The 16,348-nt window shown below is 45.3% G+C and overlaps 1 protein-coding gene across 1 annotated transcript in view; it reads left to right on the top strand.

Annotated features, from left to right (window-relative positions):
• tacc2 (transforming, acidic coiled-coil containing protein 2) overlaps positions 1-16,348 on the top strand; it is a 73,896-nt gene that overhangs the window by 52,683 nt on the left and 4,865 nt on the right. The window contains exons 7-19 of the mRNA XM_056291683.1: positions 337-1,748; positions 1,967-2,002; positions 4,260-4,317; positions 5,307-5,514; positions 5,932-5,975; positions 6,121-6,230; positions 7,949-8,102; positions 8,621-8,767; positions 9,164-9,256; positions 12,130-12,270; positions 12,366-12,442; positions 14,431-14,474; positions 16,137-16,297. Of these exons, the coding sequence (XP_056147658.1) occupies positions 337-1,748; positions 1,967-2,002; positions 4,260-4,317; positions 5,307-5,514; positions 5,932-5,975; positions 6,121-6,230; positions 7,949-8,102; positions 8,621-8,767; positions 9,164-9,256; positions 12,130-12,270; positions 12,366-12,442; positions 14,431-14,474; positions 16,137-16,297 (2,685 nt within the window). The remainder of the gene's footprint in view (positions 1-336; positions 1,749-1,966; positions 2,003-4,259; positions 4,318-5,306; positions 5,515-5,931; positions 5,976-6,120; positions 6,231-7,948; positions 8,103-8,620; positions 8,768-9,163; positions 9,257-12,129; positions 12,271-12,365; positions 12,443-14,430; positions 14,475-16,136; positions 16,298-16,348) is intronic.

The following is a 16,348-nucleotide window of genomic DNA, read 5'->3' as shown; positions in this document are numbered from 1 at the left end:
AGGCACTGACATGCCTTCATCTCTTTTGTGATTATTCTTAATGACTTGTTGAAGTGACTATCTAACTGGGAGGCACTGACTTGATTATTGAGGCCATTTTACACAATGTAACCTAGAGTGTTTAAAAACAAATGGCTGCCTTCATCTCAATGTCTCCCTCTCTCCTTCACACATCTGCATCCCACCTAGTCAGACAGAGAACAATGCATATACAGAAATATTTATTTTCTCATATGAACCTTTACTTGCTACTGTACAACTGACATATGGGGTATAGTAGTAAAATATTTTTTTTCTTTCCATTTATCTGTAGGGTTTGCTTCGGAAGCTGACCAGGCAGATGGTGAACCTGCGTCTGACCTGACGTCAGCTGATCCACCCAGTCGTACTAATTCCATTGTTTTTGATGAGGACAAGCCCATAGCAGCCAGCGGCACATACAACATTGATGTTCTTGCAGGAGAGTCACCAAGCTACACTCTAACTCGTTCCCTCAGCCTCCAGGGTGGAGAGCTTGACAGTCCTGGTCCATTAGATGGAAGTACAGCAGGAGGTTTCCGTCCACACGCAGAATCCTTCAGCGTAGGCACTGAGAGTGCTCCAGGAACTCTCCGCAGGCCAAAGAAAGTCCGTCCTGGGTCCGTTAAGAAGAAGCCCCTCCAAAGACAGAGCTCCAACCCTGAAAGTCCACAACCCACCTCTTCCAGCAGCACGCCGGAGGTAACGAAGAAGACCAAGTCTCAAACTGCCAGTCCTGTCCAGACCCAGAAGGAGCCAGAGGGGCCTTCTGCCACCCCGAGTCCTGGAGGAAGCCTCCGCAGGACCAGGAAGACCCGTGTTGAGACGCCTCCTCCTCTCCCCGAGGAGACCAATCACACCACCCCTGAAGAGAGCCTTCCCACCCCTGCCTTACTCCTGTGCCAGGAGGAGTCCCCTCTCCCTGTGCCTGAGTCCCCAACTGTCAAAGACGCCTCCCCAGTCCCCCCCAGTGCTTCCTACAAATGGGACCCAGACAACTTTGAAAACATTGACCCATTCAATACAGGAGGAAGTAAAATTGCCAACTCCCCTGTGTTTGGTCGGAAGGCTCCAGTGTGTGACCCCATAGCCACCCCACCAGATCACCCCCCTGTTGCTGTTGAGCGGCCGCCCCATCACAACGAACCGACTCCCCTTAAAGAGCCATTAAGTAACCCTGAAGAACAGGCTGTCGTCACCAAGCGCCAGCCAGTAAGGTTGGAGTTTGACTATTCTGAAGAAAGCAGTGAGGCATCACACCAGGCCTCTCCCCCAACCAAGAAGCTGGGTAAGAAACCTGGAGCCAAGATGCCCCTGAGGAAACCAAAGCTGGGGCTGAAGAAGGCCCCTCCTGCACCAACAGAGCAGCTGGACAATGACCTGTCAGCGGTCCCAAATGGAAATGAGGATGACATTCCTATTAGTAAAACATCCTACAGCTTTGATCCTGACGGGTGGGATGATCCAAACTTTAACCCCTTCTCTTCCAAGAAAGGAATACCCAACTCTCCCAAGCTGTCCAGACCTTCCTACGGCTTTGATCCAGATAACTTTGATGACTCTGTCGACCCATTCAAATCTTCCTTTAAAATGGCTAGCTCTCCTCCTAAGGCCTCTGCCTCATTTGAGTTGCCAGCCAATGACAATGATATTGACAATGACAACATCAGCGAACTGGAGGATCACAATCAGAACAAACCTGCTAAGAAGAAGAAGACTCCGATCAAATCGTAAGTTCATCATATTAATTGTAGGCGACTACCACAACACGTCTATGGCATAGTCTACTTTCACATACAGTTCATTGTATTCATGATTGTGCGTAAGGATTCGTCACTATTGGGGAGTATTTCGAAGGCAGTGTGTGTTTGTACCTAGTACGCTTGTTTGTTGTGCAGTGTCCTCTGTCTGTCTCTCTGTCACCTGTGTCTATTTTCATATGTCACAGGAAGTCCAAGAGTGTGTCCTCTCTATGTTGTTTGTTGTAAGTACAGGGGGATACACAATTCTCTTCAACCCCCCAGTATGGCTCCTTTTACACCAGCATGTTGCCCTGTCATCATAACTGGTCCCTCACGCCTGTCATTAACAGAAACATCACCATCCCTTGCAAACTGTATCAACAAATCCTGATCAAACTGTATCAACAAATCCTGATCAAACTGTATCAACAAATCCTGATCAAACTTCTGTCGAATTGCAAATCCTATTCAAGGTATTGATCAGAGGATACTTCTTTTGGATTTCACTTCAAATTGTGTAGCACATAAATATATACACTACCGTTCAAAAGTTTGGGATCACCCAAACAATTTCGTGTTTTCCATGAAAAGTCACACTTATTCACCACCATATGTTGTGAAATGAATAGAAAATAGAGTCAAGACATTGACAAGGTTAGAAATAATGATTTGTATTTGAAATAAGATTTTTTTTACATCAAACTTTGCTTTCGTCAAAGAATCCTCCATTTGCAGCAATTACAGCATTGCAGACCTTTGGCATTCTAGCTGTTAATTTGTTGAGGTAATCTGGAGAAATTGCACCCCACGCTTCCAGAAGCAGCTCCCACAAGTTGGATTGGTTGGATGGGCACTTCTTTGAGCAGATTGAGTTTCTGGAGCATCACATTTGTGGGGTCAATTAAACGCTCAAAATGGCCAAAAAAGAGAACTTTCATCTGAAACTCGACAGTCTATTCTTGTTCTTAGAAATGAAGGCTATTCCATGCGAGAAATTGCTAAGAAATTGAAGATTTCCTACACCGGTGTGTACTACTCCCTTCAGAGGACAGCACAAGCAGGCTCTAACAGGTACTATTTAATGAAGATGCCAGTTGGGGACCTGTGAGGCGTCTGTTTCTCAAACTAGAGACTCTAATGTACTTATCTTCTTGCTCAGTTGTGCAACGCGGCCTCCCACTTCTTTTTCTACTCTGGTTAGAGCCTGTTTGTGCTGTCCTCTGAAGGGAGTAGTACACACCGGTGTAGGAAATCTTCAATTTCTTAGCAATTTCTCACATGGAATAGCCTTCATTTCTAAGAACAAGAATAGACTGTCGAGTTTCAGATGAAAGTTCTCTTTTTCTGGCCATTTTGAGCGTTTAATTGACCCCACAAATGTGATGCTCCAGAAACTCAATCTGCTCAAAGAAGTGCCCATCCAACCAATCCAACTTGTGGGAGCTGCTTCTGGAAGCGTGGGGTGCAATTTCTCCAGATTACCTCAACAAATTAACAGCTAGAATGCCAAAGGTCTGCAATGTTGTAATTGCTGCAAATGGAGGATTCTTTGACGAAAGCAAAGTTTGATGTAAAAGAAATCTTATTTCAAATACAAATCATTATTTCTAACCTTGTCAATGTCTTGACTCTATTTTCTATTCATTTCACAACATATGGTGGTGAATAAGTGTGACTTTTCATGGAAAACACAAAATTGTTTGGGTGATCCCAAACTTTTGAACGGTAGTGTATATATATTAAAAAAAAGGCAAATCGTTCACTGAGCAATGCTGCAGTGCAACACTGGACAAATATGTGTTCACGTCACAATGTGTTGATATTTAGTTAGCGTCTAGCCTGTCCTACACACCTGTGTCGTGAAACAATTTTCCGAGAGAAAGGCCTCACAAGTTCTGCAGTGTGATCCACTTCTTCTCAGTAGAGGTCGACGGTAACTATATACGTAGAACTGTAGTGCCTAGGACAAATGTCGGCCATTTTTAGGGGTCAGGCTGTGTTGGAGTAGGCTTTGGCAGGGGATGATATCGCTCTTATTGTCCTCCACACTAACATTTTAACAAATTACATTGCTGAATATGTTGCTGACCAGGACCTGCATTTGAGTTTTTTTCCTTTGTTTTTTTTTTGTTTTTTTTTAAATCAAAAACAACAAACTGGAGTCCTGACTGGTGCTCATGTGTCTCTGAGCTTGTCCACATTCAACCTGAAAAGAATGCACAGTTCAGTTACACCCAGGTCTTAAGCACAGTAAGTTGTAAGACCATATATATTTGTGTCCCGGTATGCAAGCGATGATTTTTGTTCTGTCCTTTTATGCAAATTAATTTTCCACTATTTTGATGGACCCCTGCCAATTGTTTTCTGATTCTACCCACACACACGTCTGAAACACAAGGTAGACAGGTCGATGGATGAGTCTCACAGTAGAGGTTGTTGTAATTCTGAGAAGGAGTAGACTGACTTTTAATGATGTTAATGTATTATTTGCTCTTACAGTAACACTTTCAGAGTGAAGAGATCGCCAAAGAAACCGCCAATGTCCGATCCATCACAGGTGACTTCCCTGCCTCATGCTGTGTATGGTTTATGTAGGCCTACGTGTTTCTCTGTCTGTCTGTCTAGCCGTCTGTTTATCCATCTGTCTCTATCAAGCAAGATAGGTAGCTTCTTGTATGTTGTCCAGGTTTTTTTCTTACTTGGTGTCTTAATTATTATTATTTTGCTTTGTTTTTATGCTTTCTTTATTGCAATTTCTGCCTTTTCTCGTGTAATATTGTGAATATTACCTGTTGTTTTTCTAGGTAGAGGCCACGAATAAGCCCCTCTGGGTTTCTTTTTTTCTCTCCCCAATTGTATCTGGCCAATTACCCCACTTTTCCGAGCTGTCCCGGTCTCTGCTCCACCCCCTCCGCCGATCCGGGGAGGGCTGCAGGCTACCACATGCCTCCTCCGATACATGTGGAGTCACCAGCTGCTTCTTTTCCCCTGACAGTGAGGAGTTTCACCAGGGGGACGTAGCCTATGGGAGGATCATGCTATTCCCCCCAGTTCCCCCTGAACAGGCGCCCCGACCGACCAGAGGAGGCGCTAGTGCAGTGAGCAGGACACATACCCACAGCCGGCTTCCCACCTGCAGACACGGCCAATTGTGTCTGTAGGGACGCCTGACCAAGCCGGAGGTAACACGGGGATTCGAACTGGCGATCCCCGTGTTGGTAGGCAGCGGAATAGACCGCCACGCCACCCGGACTCCCCCCCCCCCCCCCGGGCTTCTTCCTTCTCCCTGCATTATTTAGTGTTACCATTTTCTTTGTTTTTATGTTTGTTTGTAAACTGCGCCAAAGTAAAAACAAAATTTCTACCTATTGAGCTATCTTATCCACTGAGCTACGTATCTGTCTGTCAAGCTGTCTCCCTATCTGTCTAGCTAGCTGTCTCTATATTTTGCTCTCTTTCCATTTATCCGTCGTTTCTGTCTGTTCTGTCTAGTTTCTCTCCCGCTTTCTGTCATATTCACTGACTGTGTTCTTCCCCACGGCGCAGGAGCCCACGCCTGTGGATGAAGCCCCCTCTCTTCATTCACAGGACGACCATGCCACGGATGAGGAGAAGCTGGCCTCCTCCACCAGCCACAAGTGGGCCGCTTTGCACGACATTGATGCAGATTTGGCCTCTGACCAACAAGACTTCCCTAAGCCATGCGACCTGACATCCTTTGTCAACGAAAGCAGCCTTCCTAGCCAGACTCAAGGTGAGGCATGTCTGCCCGACTCTCTCTGAAACCACCTTTGGAGCTTATTTATCCCCGACAGAGAGCATTTAAAGGACATTAAAGGCTTTACAGTGTTTAAGCATCATTTTTCTTGTTCAGTAGTCACCCTCTGCAGTATAGCAACTTTTATTGATTTTTGGCCTGACAGTAAAATAAGCATGCTGGCCCAGTTCTCGACTACCCCCTGACCCCCAAAAGAGTCACCCCTCCGAGAGGCTTTAGCGGGCTCAGCCCATCTGGGTCATGGTTGGAAAAACAGAGCTTCATTTCAGACCTCCTCTCATCCTCTTCCCAGCCAATACAGGGCTTAGAACGAGCTAGAAGTTCTCCTGTCCGTTGGTCTCTCCATCTCTGTTAAGCTGCACTTTTTTCCTTGTTCCTCTCTTCTCCTGCCAGACTATGAAATTGAGTATATGGAGAAGATCGGTTCCTCATCACCAGTAAGTCAGTTTTTAGCATTTGTCCAGCATGTTAACGGTGTGCGGTATAATCCTTGTTGCTTTGTATATGTTGTTGTATGTTTGTGTGTTATCTACGGTTTTGTTAACCAAATTTTTTTCTTTGTTTGTTCAAATTGCCTTGTAGCCCTTGTCCATAAAGAAACCATCTCTGTACCTGAAGTTGGACTCTGTATCTGACAGCCTGACCAAGAACACCTGTACAAATGGCTCCGAGCCCAGCTCCCCATGCACAGGGTATGTATTCTGTATTACACACCCACTATTACACTGAAAGTAATGTCAGCAGGGCTATATTCATTTGAGCTGTAACTATACTATCTAAAAGATGGTAACAATACTATTGCTATCTAAAATTCAGCCCTTTATAGCCTGCTAGTTTTCACATGGTGTAAAAAGGTTTAGAACATGAGAAATGTACCTTTCAGTTCACATTTTTGTGGCTTGCACAGCAGAATAGTTAGATTTTTGCAAACCAGCTGAACAAACTGGTCAGCAAGTAACTTGTGGGTTTTCGCTGACACCAGGGTAGCTGTCAGATACCAAGAATAATGTTAATCGTCCCAGATGACCTAACTTAAGGCTTCCACACACGCTACGGGTGGCTGTCTTGCATGTTTTAGTGCACGTCATACTGTGTGAGTTGAAGTGAGTCTACTGTCACACTGTGTGAACAGTGGCACTATCTATGTCGGTCAACAGTAAGCCGGCCGTTGCCATTAGGTCCAGGGGACATTCATTGTGGTCATTGTGGGGGGGCATACAGATTCATTAATGACAGTAAAAATTGTCTTAAGAAACTCAAAAAAGAAAAAGAAAAAAGGGAGACTACATGGGTTAGTAATTCTCCAAAGTGAGGTTGAGGTCCACTAATATCTCCAGATATTTTAAGGGGACAGTCTACTCATAGGTGGTTTTTTTTGTGGATTTTACTCCCAGTTGTATCCGGCCAATTACCCCACTCTTCCGAGTCGTCCTGGTCGCTGCTCCACCCCCTCTGCTGATCCGGGGAGGGCTGCAGACTACCACATGCCTCCTCCCATACATGTGGAGTCTCCAGCCACTTCTTTTCACCTGACAGTGAGGAGTTTCGCCATGGGGACATAGCGCGTGGGAGGATCATGCTATTTCCCACAGTTCCCCCTCCCCCCTGAACAGGCACCCCGACTGACCAGAGGAGGCGCTAGTGCATTGACTAGGACACATACCCACATCCGGCTTCCCACCCGCAGACACGGCCAATTGTGTCTGTAGGGACGCCCGACCCAGCCGAAGGTAACACGGGGATTTGATCTGGCGATCCCCGTGTTTGTAGGCAACGGAATAGACCGCCATGCTACCCGGATGCCCGAATGTACCTATAGGTGTTTTAGATCAGCGAAGGACTTTCATTGATTCAGTGACAAATGACAACAATAGCCACCCACCCACACACACCCACACACACACACACACACACAGAAAGAGGGGTGTACTGAGCATTGTAAGTCTTCTGTTAAAATTAGAATGGTATATTTTTTCTTAATCACAATCACCAGGATGTCATCATTTTCCATCATGATTCAACTGGTCATTCAACTGAATAGTGTCACTGCTGTAGGTTTTATCATCCTATCCCCTGTCCCACTACACCATCACAACTAATTTTCTGACACTGCCAGAAATTCATCAGAACCTAAGATGCTGTGGGTCCACACTATCAGCTGTGCTTAACCATGCCAAGCTGAATAACCCAAGCTAGGACGGCCTCTTAATGGCCGAAATCACACGTGTGATTTCACTGTGTAGGGGCCTTTACACCCGCACAACGTTTCATTAACTCTCCCCATCGATCACATCGACCCTATATAAGTGTTACCTGTCCATCACTCTCAACGTTTCTATTTCTCCGTCTCCGCTCTTTCTCTTTCTGTCTATCTGTCACTCTCTCTCGCTCTCTTTTTTTGTTTGGGTAGGAGTTTTGAGGAAATGGAGGCACAAATCACAGCAGGTATGAAGACGCCAGTGCTCAGCTCTCGGCCTGGTCCTGAAGGCTCTGCTGGAGACAAGGGCAGGAAGAGGGAAAGCGAGGTACTCAGCCGAACACAGAGCACAGAGCGAGATGAGCAGGTGAGTCAAATCCCTCTCTCTCTCTCTCTCTCTCTCTCTCTCTCTCTCTCTCTCTCTCTCTCTCTCTCTCTCTCTCTCTCTCTCGCTCTCTCTCTCCCTCTGTCAGTTGGGGAAAGTTGGAATCCTTTTAAGAGTGTCTTGGTCATTAACATATGGTCTTAAAAGAAATTTTTCTCATTGTCATTGTGTCTGTCACTACCCTCGTCATTATTTGGAAGAATACCTCAGTTTTAATTTTCCAGTTCTCATAATATGTCATTGTGTAGTCACTGGGGGGAGACAGAGTGCTATACTACCACTGCCTTACTGTAGACTCATAACTCTCCCACTTAACTACATCAGTCATAGCGAATAATAAGAAAACATCTAGCTAGCCAGTCACACACAGTTCCCCAACATGAATAATGTAACTCAGCTCCCAGTGCCCCCACTGACACACGGCCAGCGCTTGCTTTGCCATGCTGACCCCTGCCCTCCTCCCTGCCCTCTGCCTCCTCCTCCTGCTGGTGCCCCTGTAGCCCCCTAGCCAGGGCCCCATGGAGGCCAATGCACCGGCCTTCACCATTCCCCTGTTAGAAAGGCTATCTGAGTGTGACGACCCTCTGCAATACCTGGAGCCCGACCTCGCTGAGACCAACCCCACCGCCTTCGCCCAAAAACTACAGGTGTGTTGACGAACGGCACGTGACCCCTCCTGACAAACTTTATCAGCTTTGCCTCTGGTGGCAAGTTGCGGCCCTGATGTGTGAACATGTTTGTGTGAACTTTCTGTCCATCCATTGTGTCCTTATCGATCATAACCTTACTTCATCCTGCCTTCTCGGTTTCCTACTTTGTTTTTCCTCCATTCGTCTGACTTTGCCGAAGAGTTCCTTTTCTTAGTTTTTGTTTTGTTACTGTCATAGAAAGTTGTTGTGTGAGTTACTGAGTTGCAACCAACAGAGCGGGAGTGCACTCAACTTTTTTCTCTGTATGTCTTCCTCTTGCTTTCTCATCCTTGGGCCGCCACCTCCCTCATCCCTCCCTGCCCCCCTACTTCCCTCCCTGTGTGCGCGGCCCAGGAGGAGTTGGTGCTTGCTGCCATGAGGATAGAGGCTCTGCAGGTAGCCAAAAACATCTCTCAGTGCCCTTCCCTCTCCACTGTAACTCCCCAGGTACCACGCTGAGTCAGCCTGCACCTGCTGTGTGTGTGTGTGTGTGTGTGTGTGTTAGCTGGAAGCATTTGAAAGAATGATCATGTGTGGGTGGATGTGCCTACGCATATCTGCGCAACTGTAGTGTGGATGCATGAGTGTGTCTCAGCCTGCCTATCCCTCCCCTAATCACACCATTTTGAGTGTGACTCTGGACCCCATGGCCTTATAAACATGGTGGCTGCACTGCTACATCAATTGTCTCGCCACCTCTTCGGCACCTACATACAACATTTCTAACATGGCTCATCGCCCCCCCCTGCCCCCTCCGACCCCCTGATTAGCCCAAGCTGTCTTGGATCTTGACTCCTCGGGAAATGAGTGCTGTGCCTTTTTAGTCCCTTGCCTTTATAATGCATGTTTGGCAACATGCATGTTGCCTGTCCAGGAGAGGCTTACCTAGCTAAATAAGCATGAACGTGACAGGGGGCTGTCTCACAAGACATGGACTAGAAGCAGCTCAGGCATGCAGTGGAGTCACTCGGTTCAATAAAACCTTTGGTGCTGAACTATGATCAGACAAAACCCCTGTCACATTCTTGTTTTGTGTTTTGGTCCCTAACTTGAACTAACAGTGCTAATGGACACTAACAGAGGGGGCAGGTTTTACTACTCTGTCTAGTTTGAGTTTCAGACTATACTTACGATACGATGGTAATGGGCTGGTAACGTTGAGAATAATGTGACTTGATGGACTCAACGCGTGGACCTCGGCCAGTGCTGCCATTTACGTTTTGCATAGAAACTTATGAGAGTTAACAGCAAGTGCTTCTCAGGCCTCTCTTTTTCCTCATTTATCACCTTGTCTTGCACACTCCACAGTCCCGCCTTAAGAAACCCAGCCCTCGAAGGTGGAATATCAACAGTTCACCTCTAGTCAAAGTAAGATGAATAAAGTCATACCTTATAGATTTGTCATCACTAGAGCTAGACCCAAATGCCCTGGTAGCTAGTCCCAAGATCTGTCGAGTCTGTGACCTTCGTCAAGACCCCTCTGAGCTCTCTTCACCCCCCCCCCCCCCCGCAAAACCATCACCTGTAACTTTTGTTATCCTAGTTTTAGCAAGTCCTTGTGAGCAAATGTGACCCTTTTTTGTCTTCAGCAATTATATATTGATATTGTGTCTTTACGTATGTAACGCAGAAAACTCAGAGTTACACCTTTGGTGCCCTGACATCTTTGTCTTTGGTTCAGTATTTGTCTTCCATTAATTCAACTAGTGTCTCCACCGTGTCTCATCGTCTTTTCACCTTAAGCTTGGACGTAAGTCTAAAATGTCTATCTATCTGCAGGCTTTTGCATCTTGGCTTTCTCTCACCCCAACCAATGCAAAGCCGTATAAGGTATTGCAGGAATGGAAAAGTCTTTGTGTACAGCACTCTTGTAAACCATTTTAAATCAACTTTTACTATTAACTCTCTGCAGTATGATATAACATGTGATCCAGCTCGCTTAATATTTGCTAGGTGAAAAAGCGGTTAAAAATGCTGTTTATATGCCACATAAAGCTGCAGCAGTTATGACATCACATGCATTCATTGACCTTACCTCATTACAGATCACAACTGTTTCACAATAATGCCAGTTTGGGTGAGAGAGTGTGGGGTTTAGGAGACTTCTTCTGTAAATCTTGGATTTATTGCATTGTGACTTGTGAATCAGGCCACTGTCAAAAAGATTTAGGATGTATTAGACCCAGGTTTTGTCTTCATTCTGTGGAGAGTAAGACCTGTCAAGGGTCGACATAACATAAGGCCGAATTGTCCAGTCACAAAGATTCGGTCATGGTCACAAGCCTGCAATCTGAACTTCCTGTGGGGTAATGGTATTCATGTTGAACCAGATCAAACGCCACCGTGTTGGTGGTCTGTATGTTTCCTTGTCCCCCATGAGGCTCCCTCTTTTTCATCAAATCCTTACTTAATCCTGCTCTCCCAGGGATGATTAAATCCCCAACTGAGCAGTTTTAGGGGATTCAAACTAGTACCAGAGCAAGGTTTTACTTTATGTTCCTAATTTGATATATTGAGGAAATTATTTTGTAAAAACGCTCTGAGACTGTGATGGTCTTTCAAGTGTGCTCCCATCTGGCTTACACTGCCTATCACCTTTTCTATCCTGTCGTTACTAAAATTAGTTGAGGTGAATAAATTCCAAATCTTCTGCTTCTTGGATGAAAAATAATGTCTCAATTTAAATTTCAAATGTTCAAATTGACTGCAGTTTTTCTACACTATGGTTGTGGAAATGGTTTTAAAACAGCTTTTCACAAGAGTTACTTTTCGTAAAGGCAGGCAGTTTCTAACAATGTGATGCGCTCCTTAACATGAGACTAACACCTGTTTCCCTTGCTGCCCCAGTACCCCCATCCTGTATCCCTTTATACTGTCTATGATGCAGTTTCTGCTGTTTCAGGCACCCCAACCCCCGTCCCACCCCCACCCTCACCCCCTTGCCTTGCCTGGACCCAATCACATTCAAGCTATTGAGATGAGCAGGTGATCGCCACCACTCAGCTGTGGGCAGCATCAGCCAATCACTTGGCCGCAACTGTGGCATTGAAGACTGTTTCATCCAATCATGTTTCAGCTGCCCAAGTCTTCAGGAGCATCTCAAGCCTGCCTCATTTGCCTTTTTTTTTTTTTTTTTTTTTTGGCTATGTGGTATATTTTGATATGGTTTGATGCTGCCCTTGTGGTTTGGTTCAGGAATCTTAAAGAGAATGTACGTTTGACTCTGGAGGATGTGCTACGTCCTAACTACAGCTCGCCCAGGTGTCTAAATGAATATGTTCCCTTTCCTCTCGCTCCTCTCCTTTGACTCCCGGAAGCAGCATAGAGAATTGTCATCGCCAGTGGAGAGCGTCGTATCCAAGAGCTCCCTCTACACCAGGACCTCCACCGGCTACAGCGAGGTTGAGAGCCCCTACCTCCCCAGAGAACTGGACCACTCCCTGGGAATAGCACGAGAGGAGGTGCCCACGACTGCTGCGCTTTAGATCCCTTGCACAGCTTTATTGATCACTTCAGACTTTCCTTAATAACAGTTTTTCTCGTCTCCTTTTTTCAGATTGTGACCAAAGAGAAGGAGGTGCTGGAGTGGCAGAGGAAGTATGACGACAGCCGACAGGAAGTGGTGGAAATGAGGTAAGATGCAGGTGCAGATGCGGTCGTCATTGGCTACGACATCGCCGCTGTTTGGTCCCACCCATGGAGTATGAACCTCCCTTCACCTGTGTTAAAGGGAACTGTGTCCTAATGTGTAGTCTCCTGCTCTCAGGCTCCACCCGTTGACATTAGTTAACCCGTCAATCGGTTTATCACTCCAACTGCCAACCAAAATAATAGTGATGGCAAAGCGTTACTACAACACAAGCAACACTTGCTTGTGTTGTAGTAACTCTCATATGTACGTCGCTTTGGATAAAATCGTCTGCTAAATGAAATGGTGACATTGTAAAGTAGAGAGCCAATTAAATAAATCTATTAATTATCAGGAGCTGTTAATTATAGGGATGGTAGTTGCACAGATGGTAAGCATAAATGGAATTGGAGAGTTTTGTCATTTCTAAATGGCTCTGGCTTGTATGACCTTAGAAGTATTTGCGAAGTTCACACAGTACTGTGGTTCGCAAGGCATTTGTTAGAGATTTAACCTGTTCTCAGCTGGCCTACATTAGTATTTGCCTCACGGGACCCCGTAGCTGGGATCAAGTACAGTCACGTCTTTAACGTCTTTATCCGTCTTCAACAACTGATAAAAATATGTCAGATAAATTGTTTTTAGAAGTAGTTCTTGGAGAAAGGGCTGTGGAATAACAGTAACCTGTTCCCATTCCTCTCCTCCTCCCATTAGCAGGTGTTGTGGCTGTCCAGCTGGACACAGCTTGGTTAGTTTGGATAAGACAGAGCTTACTTCATTAGCTGATTGGACTCAGGATAAGGAGGGGTTAAGAAGCTAAGGGCGAGGCATGGCTAATCAATCCGCTTACCTCTGGCAACCTGCTTTTGCCCAAAGAAGATCCCCTGTTGGCTACTGAAGTACACTGACTTGGAGTGTGTGGCAGAACTGCTAGTGTTGAGAATCAGATGGTAACTGCCAAGGGGCTGGGAAAATTCAGAAAAGATGAAAAACACCAGCAATAGTTTTTTTTATTCATTTTTTTGTAATTATGTAATTGTAATCACCACAGTAATCTCAAGGAACGAATTGTGTTTCTGCCGAATAATTTGGAGACAAGATTCTCAGTGCTATAACATGACTTATGCATGCAGTGTTGGTGTTCAGTGCACACACAAGCATTTTAGCTTGTTGTGTCTGTAACACTAAAATACAAGACACATAAAACAACATTCTTGGAAGCAGGAACACTAAGATTATCTGTCATTATACAGAGAAGAGTATCAAAGAATATGAGACTTTCTTATTTATTTATTTATTTATTTGTTTGTTTATTTATTTGTTTGTTTATTTGTTTATTTATTTATTTATTGGGTCCCCCCCTTTTCTCCCCAATTGTATCCCGCCAATTACCCCACTCTTCCGAGTAGTCCCAGTCGCTGCTCTACCCCCTCTGCCGATCCGGGGAGGGCTGCAGACTACCACATGTCTCCTCCAATACATGTGGAGTCGCCAGCCGCTTCTTTTCACCTGACAGTGAGGAGTTTCACCAGGGAGATGTAGCGCGTGGGAGGATCACGCTACCCCCCCCCCCCCCAAACAGGTGCCCCGACTAACCAGAGGAGGCGCTAGTGCAGCGACCAGGACACATACCCACATCCGGCTTCCCACCTGCAGACACAGCCAATTGTGTCTGTAGGGACGCTCAACCAAGCCCGAGGTAACACGGGGATTCGAACCGGCGATCCCTGTGTTAGTAGACAACGGAATAAACCGCTACGCTATCCGGACGCTCCAGAATATGAGATGCTCTGTGTCAATGTATATTGAGTGGGAAATGGAGTAAAACAACTTGGGCTAGCTATAATAAGAAAGAAAGAAAATTTGTGCAATATCTTCATGATGGAAAGTCAGGGGAAAGTAGGTCTGTACTGTTCATAACTCACTTGTCGAGTATTGTCATCATATGTCTTAATGGCATGTCATCGTTTATCGCACCCTTTCTTATCCACAGGAGAATTGTTGCTGAGTATGAGAAGACTATTGCACAGATGATAGGTGAGTCTAAGATTACGCCTAGCTTTACATTATAACATGCAAACATGTTATTATGTAATACCAGAACCGCTTTAATCCTCATTGCACAGACATTTCATGTAAACATTTTGGCCCCCACCCTTTATCACTACTTTTTTCCCTGTCACTTATTTTAAAACTGAAAGAAAATGCATAAGCTCATGAAGTGCATTCGTTCATTTATTCCAGCTGATATCACAGAGAAAACCGCTGTGGTAGTCCTCTGACACAAGCTAGCTGTGCTTTGTAACAGAAGGTGCTTTGCTGCGCAGTTTGACTAATATGAACAGAGTTATGGCACCGCTGGAGGACGAACAGCCCACTTTTGCACAACCTTGTCCATAATCTCTGGTCTCATCCTGCTCCACAAGTCCATCCTTTTCGCACTCTCTGCATTGCCCTTGCTCTCGATTACGTCTTCCCCGTCACCTCTGGACATTGTTCTGAAGAGCTAATATTCTGATTCCATCCCGTCATTTTATTAAAACACTGTCACTGCAAGGGCGACTTGTTTCTGGCTTTGGCTTTAGTTTAACACGCAGCTCTCTCACATGTCTTGCCCCTCCCAGCTTGACTTAACACGGTCCCTTCTTTTCTGTTCTGCTCCCATCTTTGCCCCTTACTATTTGATAACCCTGTCAGGCATGCCAGGTGAGTAACGTGGAATCTTCCTTCAGTTGTTTGTGTTAGTTCACATCCATTCATCACAGAAAAGGAAGCGGATCTGCTCGCCATCTTGAACTTGTCTTGTGACATTTGTCTTTCCATTTTTGTTTTCGTTTTTCATATATCGATGCGTTTTTGATGTACTTTTACTTAGAGAGGGGAATTACCACCTATTTAAGTGGTTGCCACCTATTTTCTTGTTCAGTTCCTGACACAAAAGTACAGCCAGACTTCTACAATTGCGCAATTAATTGGGTATTTGAATCAATTTAATTGGGTATTTGAATCAATTTAATTATGTTAAGAGGCTTTGACCCACATCCACACTTACACATTTGTCCTTTCTGTATTTTGGCAGGCTCCCAGTATTCTAAATCAGTGGTTCTCAGTCTAGTTCTCAATCCTGTTGTGTTAGGCATCCATCCCAACCAGCTCATCAGGGAGTTTTTAGACCTGAACAGCAGGTGAATGTAATTGTTTATCTGGCGGAATGGGAAACCAGCAGTACTGGTGGTACCCGAGGACCGGGATTCAGAACCACTTTGTCCTAAGTCATTCAGGCAGAATGAGTAAGATAAGCAGGTTTCTCGTCTAAGCCTCGGACAGGAAAGGAAAGGTGCTGAAAGGGAAACCTGGGAAGGGTTTGCCATAGGAAGCTTTGCCGTTTTAATTCCCAGGGTTCTTGGAGGCAACCCACCAACAGCCGGTTCTCCCTTTACTATTTAAAGGTCTCTTTGATTCTTCCCATCATTTGATTTTTGTTTTGTCTGCATGCTCTTTCACTAGCTCTTTTCAGCAACGCCCTTGAAATGTATGTGGTTTAAAATGTCGTTCAGTAGTACTATGAAACAATACTAACCGACTAATAATTCCTGTACATTGTCAAGAGTGTGGCTCTGTGTGTGAGTTGCCAAATGTGTGTGTCTGTCTGTGCTTGCCAAGGTCTGATCTATATCATATGTTGTGTGTGTCCATCAGAGGATGAGCAGAAGGAGAAGTCTCTCTCCCACCACACCATCCAGCAGCTAATAATAGAGAAGGACCAGGCTCTGGCAGACCTCAATTCAGTAGAGAAGTCTCTGGCTGATCTCTTCCGGCGCTATGAGAAAATGAAAGACGTGCTGGAGGGCTTTCGTAAGGTGAATCACACACGTACCAGCAAACAAACACACAAAGAACCTGTCACATCG

The sequence above is a fragment of the Lampris incognitus genome, chromosome 13 (genome assembly GCF_029633865.1).
Source record: "Lampris incognitus isolate fLamInc1 chromosome 13, fLamInc1.hap2, whole genome shotgun sequence".
NCBI classification, from domain to species: domain Eukaryota; kingdom Metazoa; phylum Chordata; class Actinopteri; order Lampriformes; family Lampridae; genus Lampris; species Lampris incognitus.
This window is presented reverse-complemented; position numbering and strand designations above follow the sequence as displayed.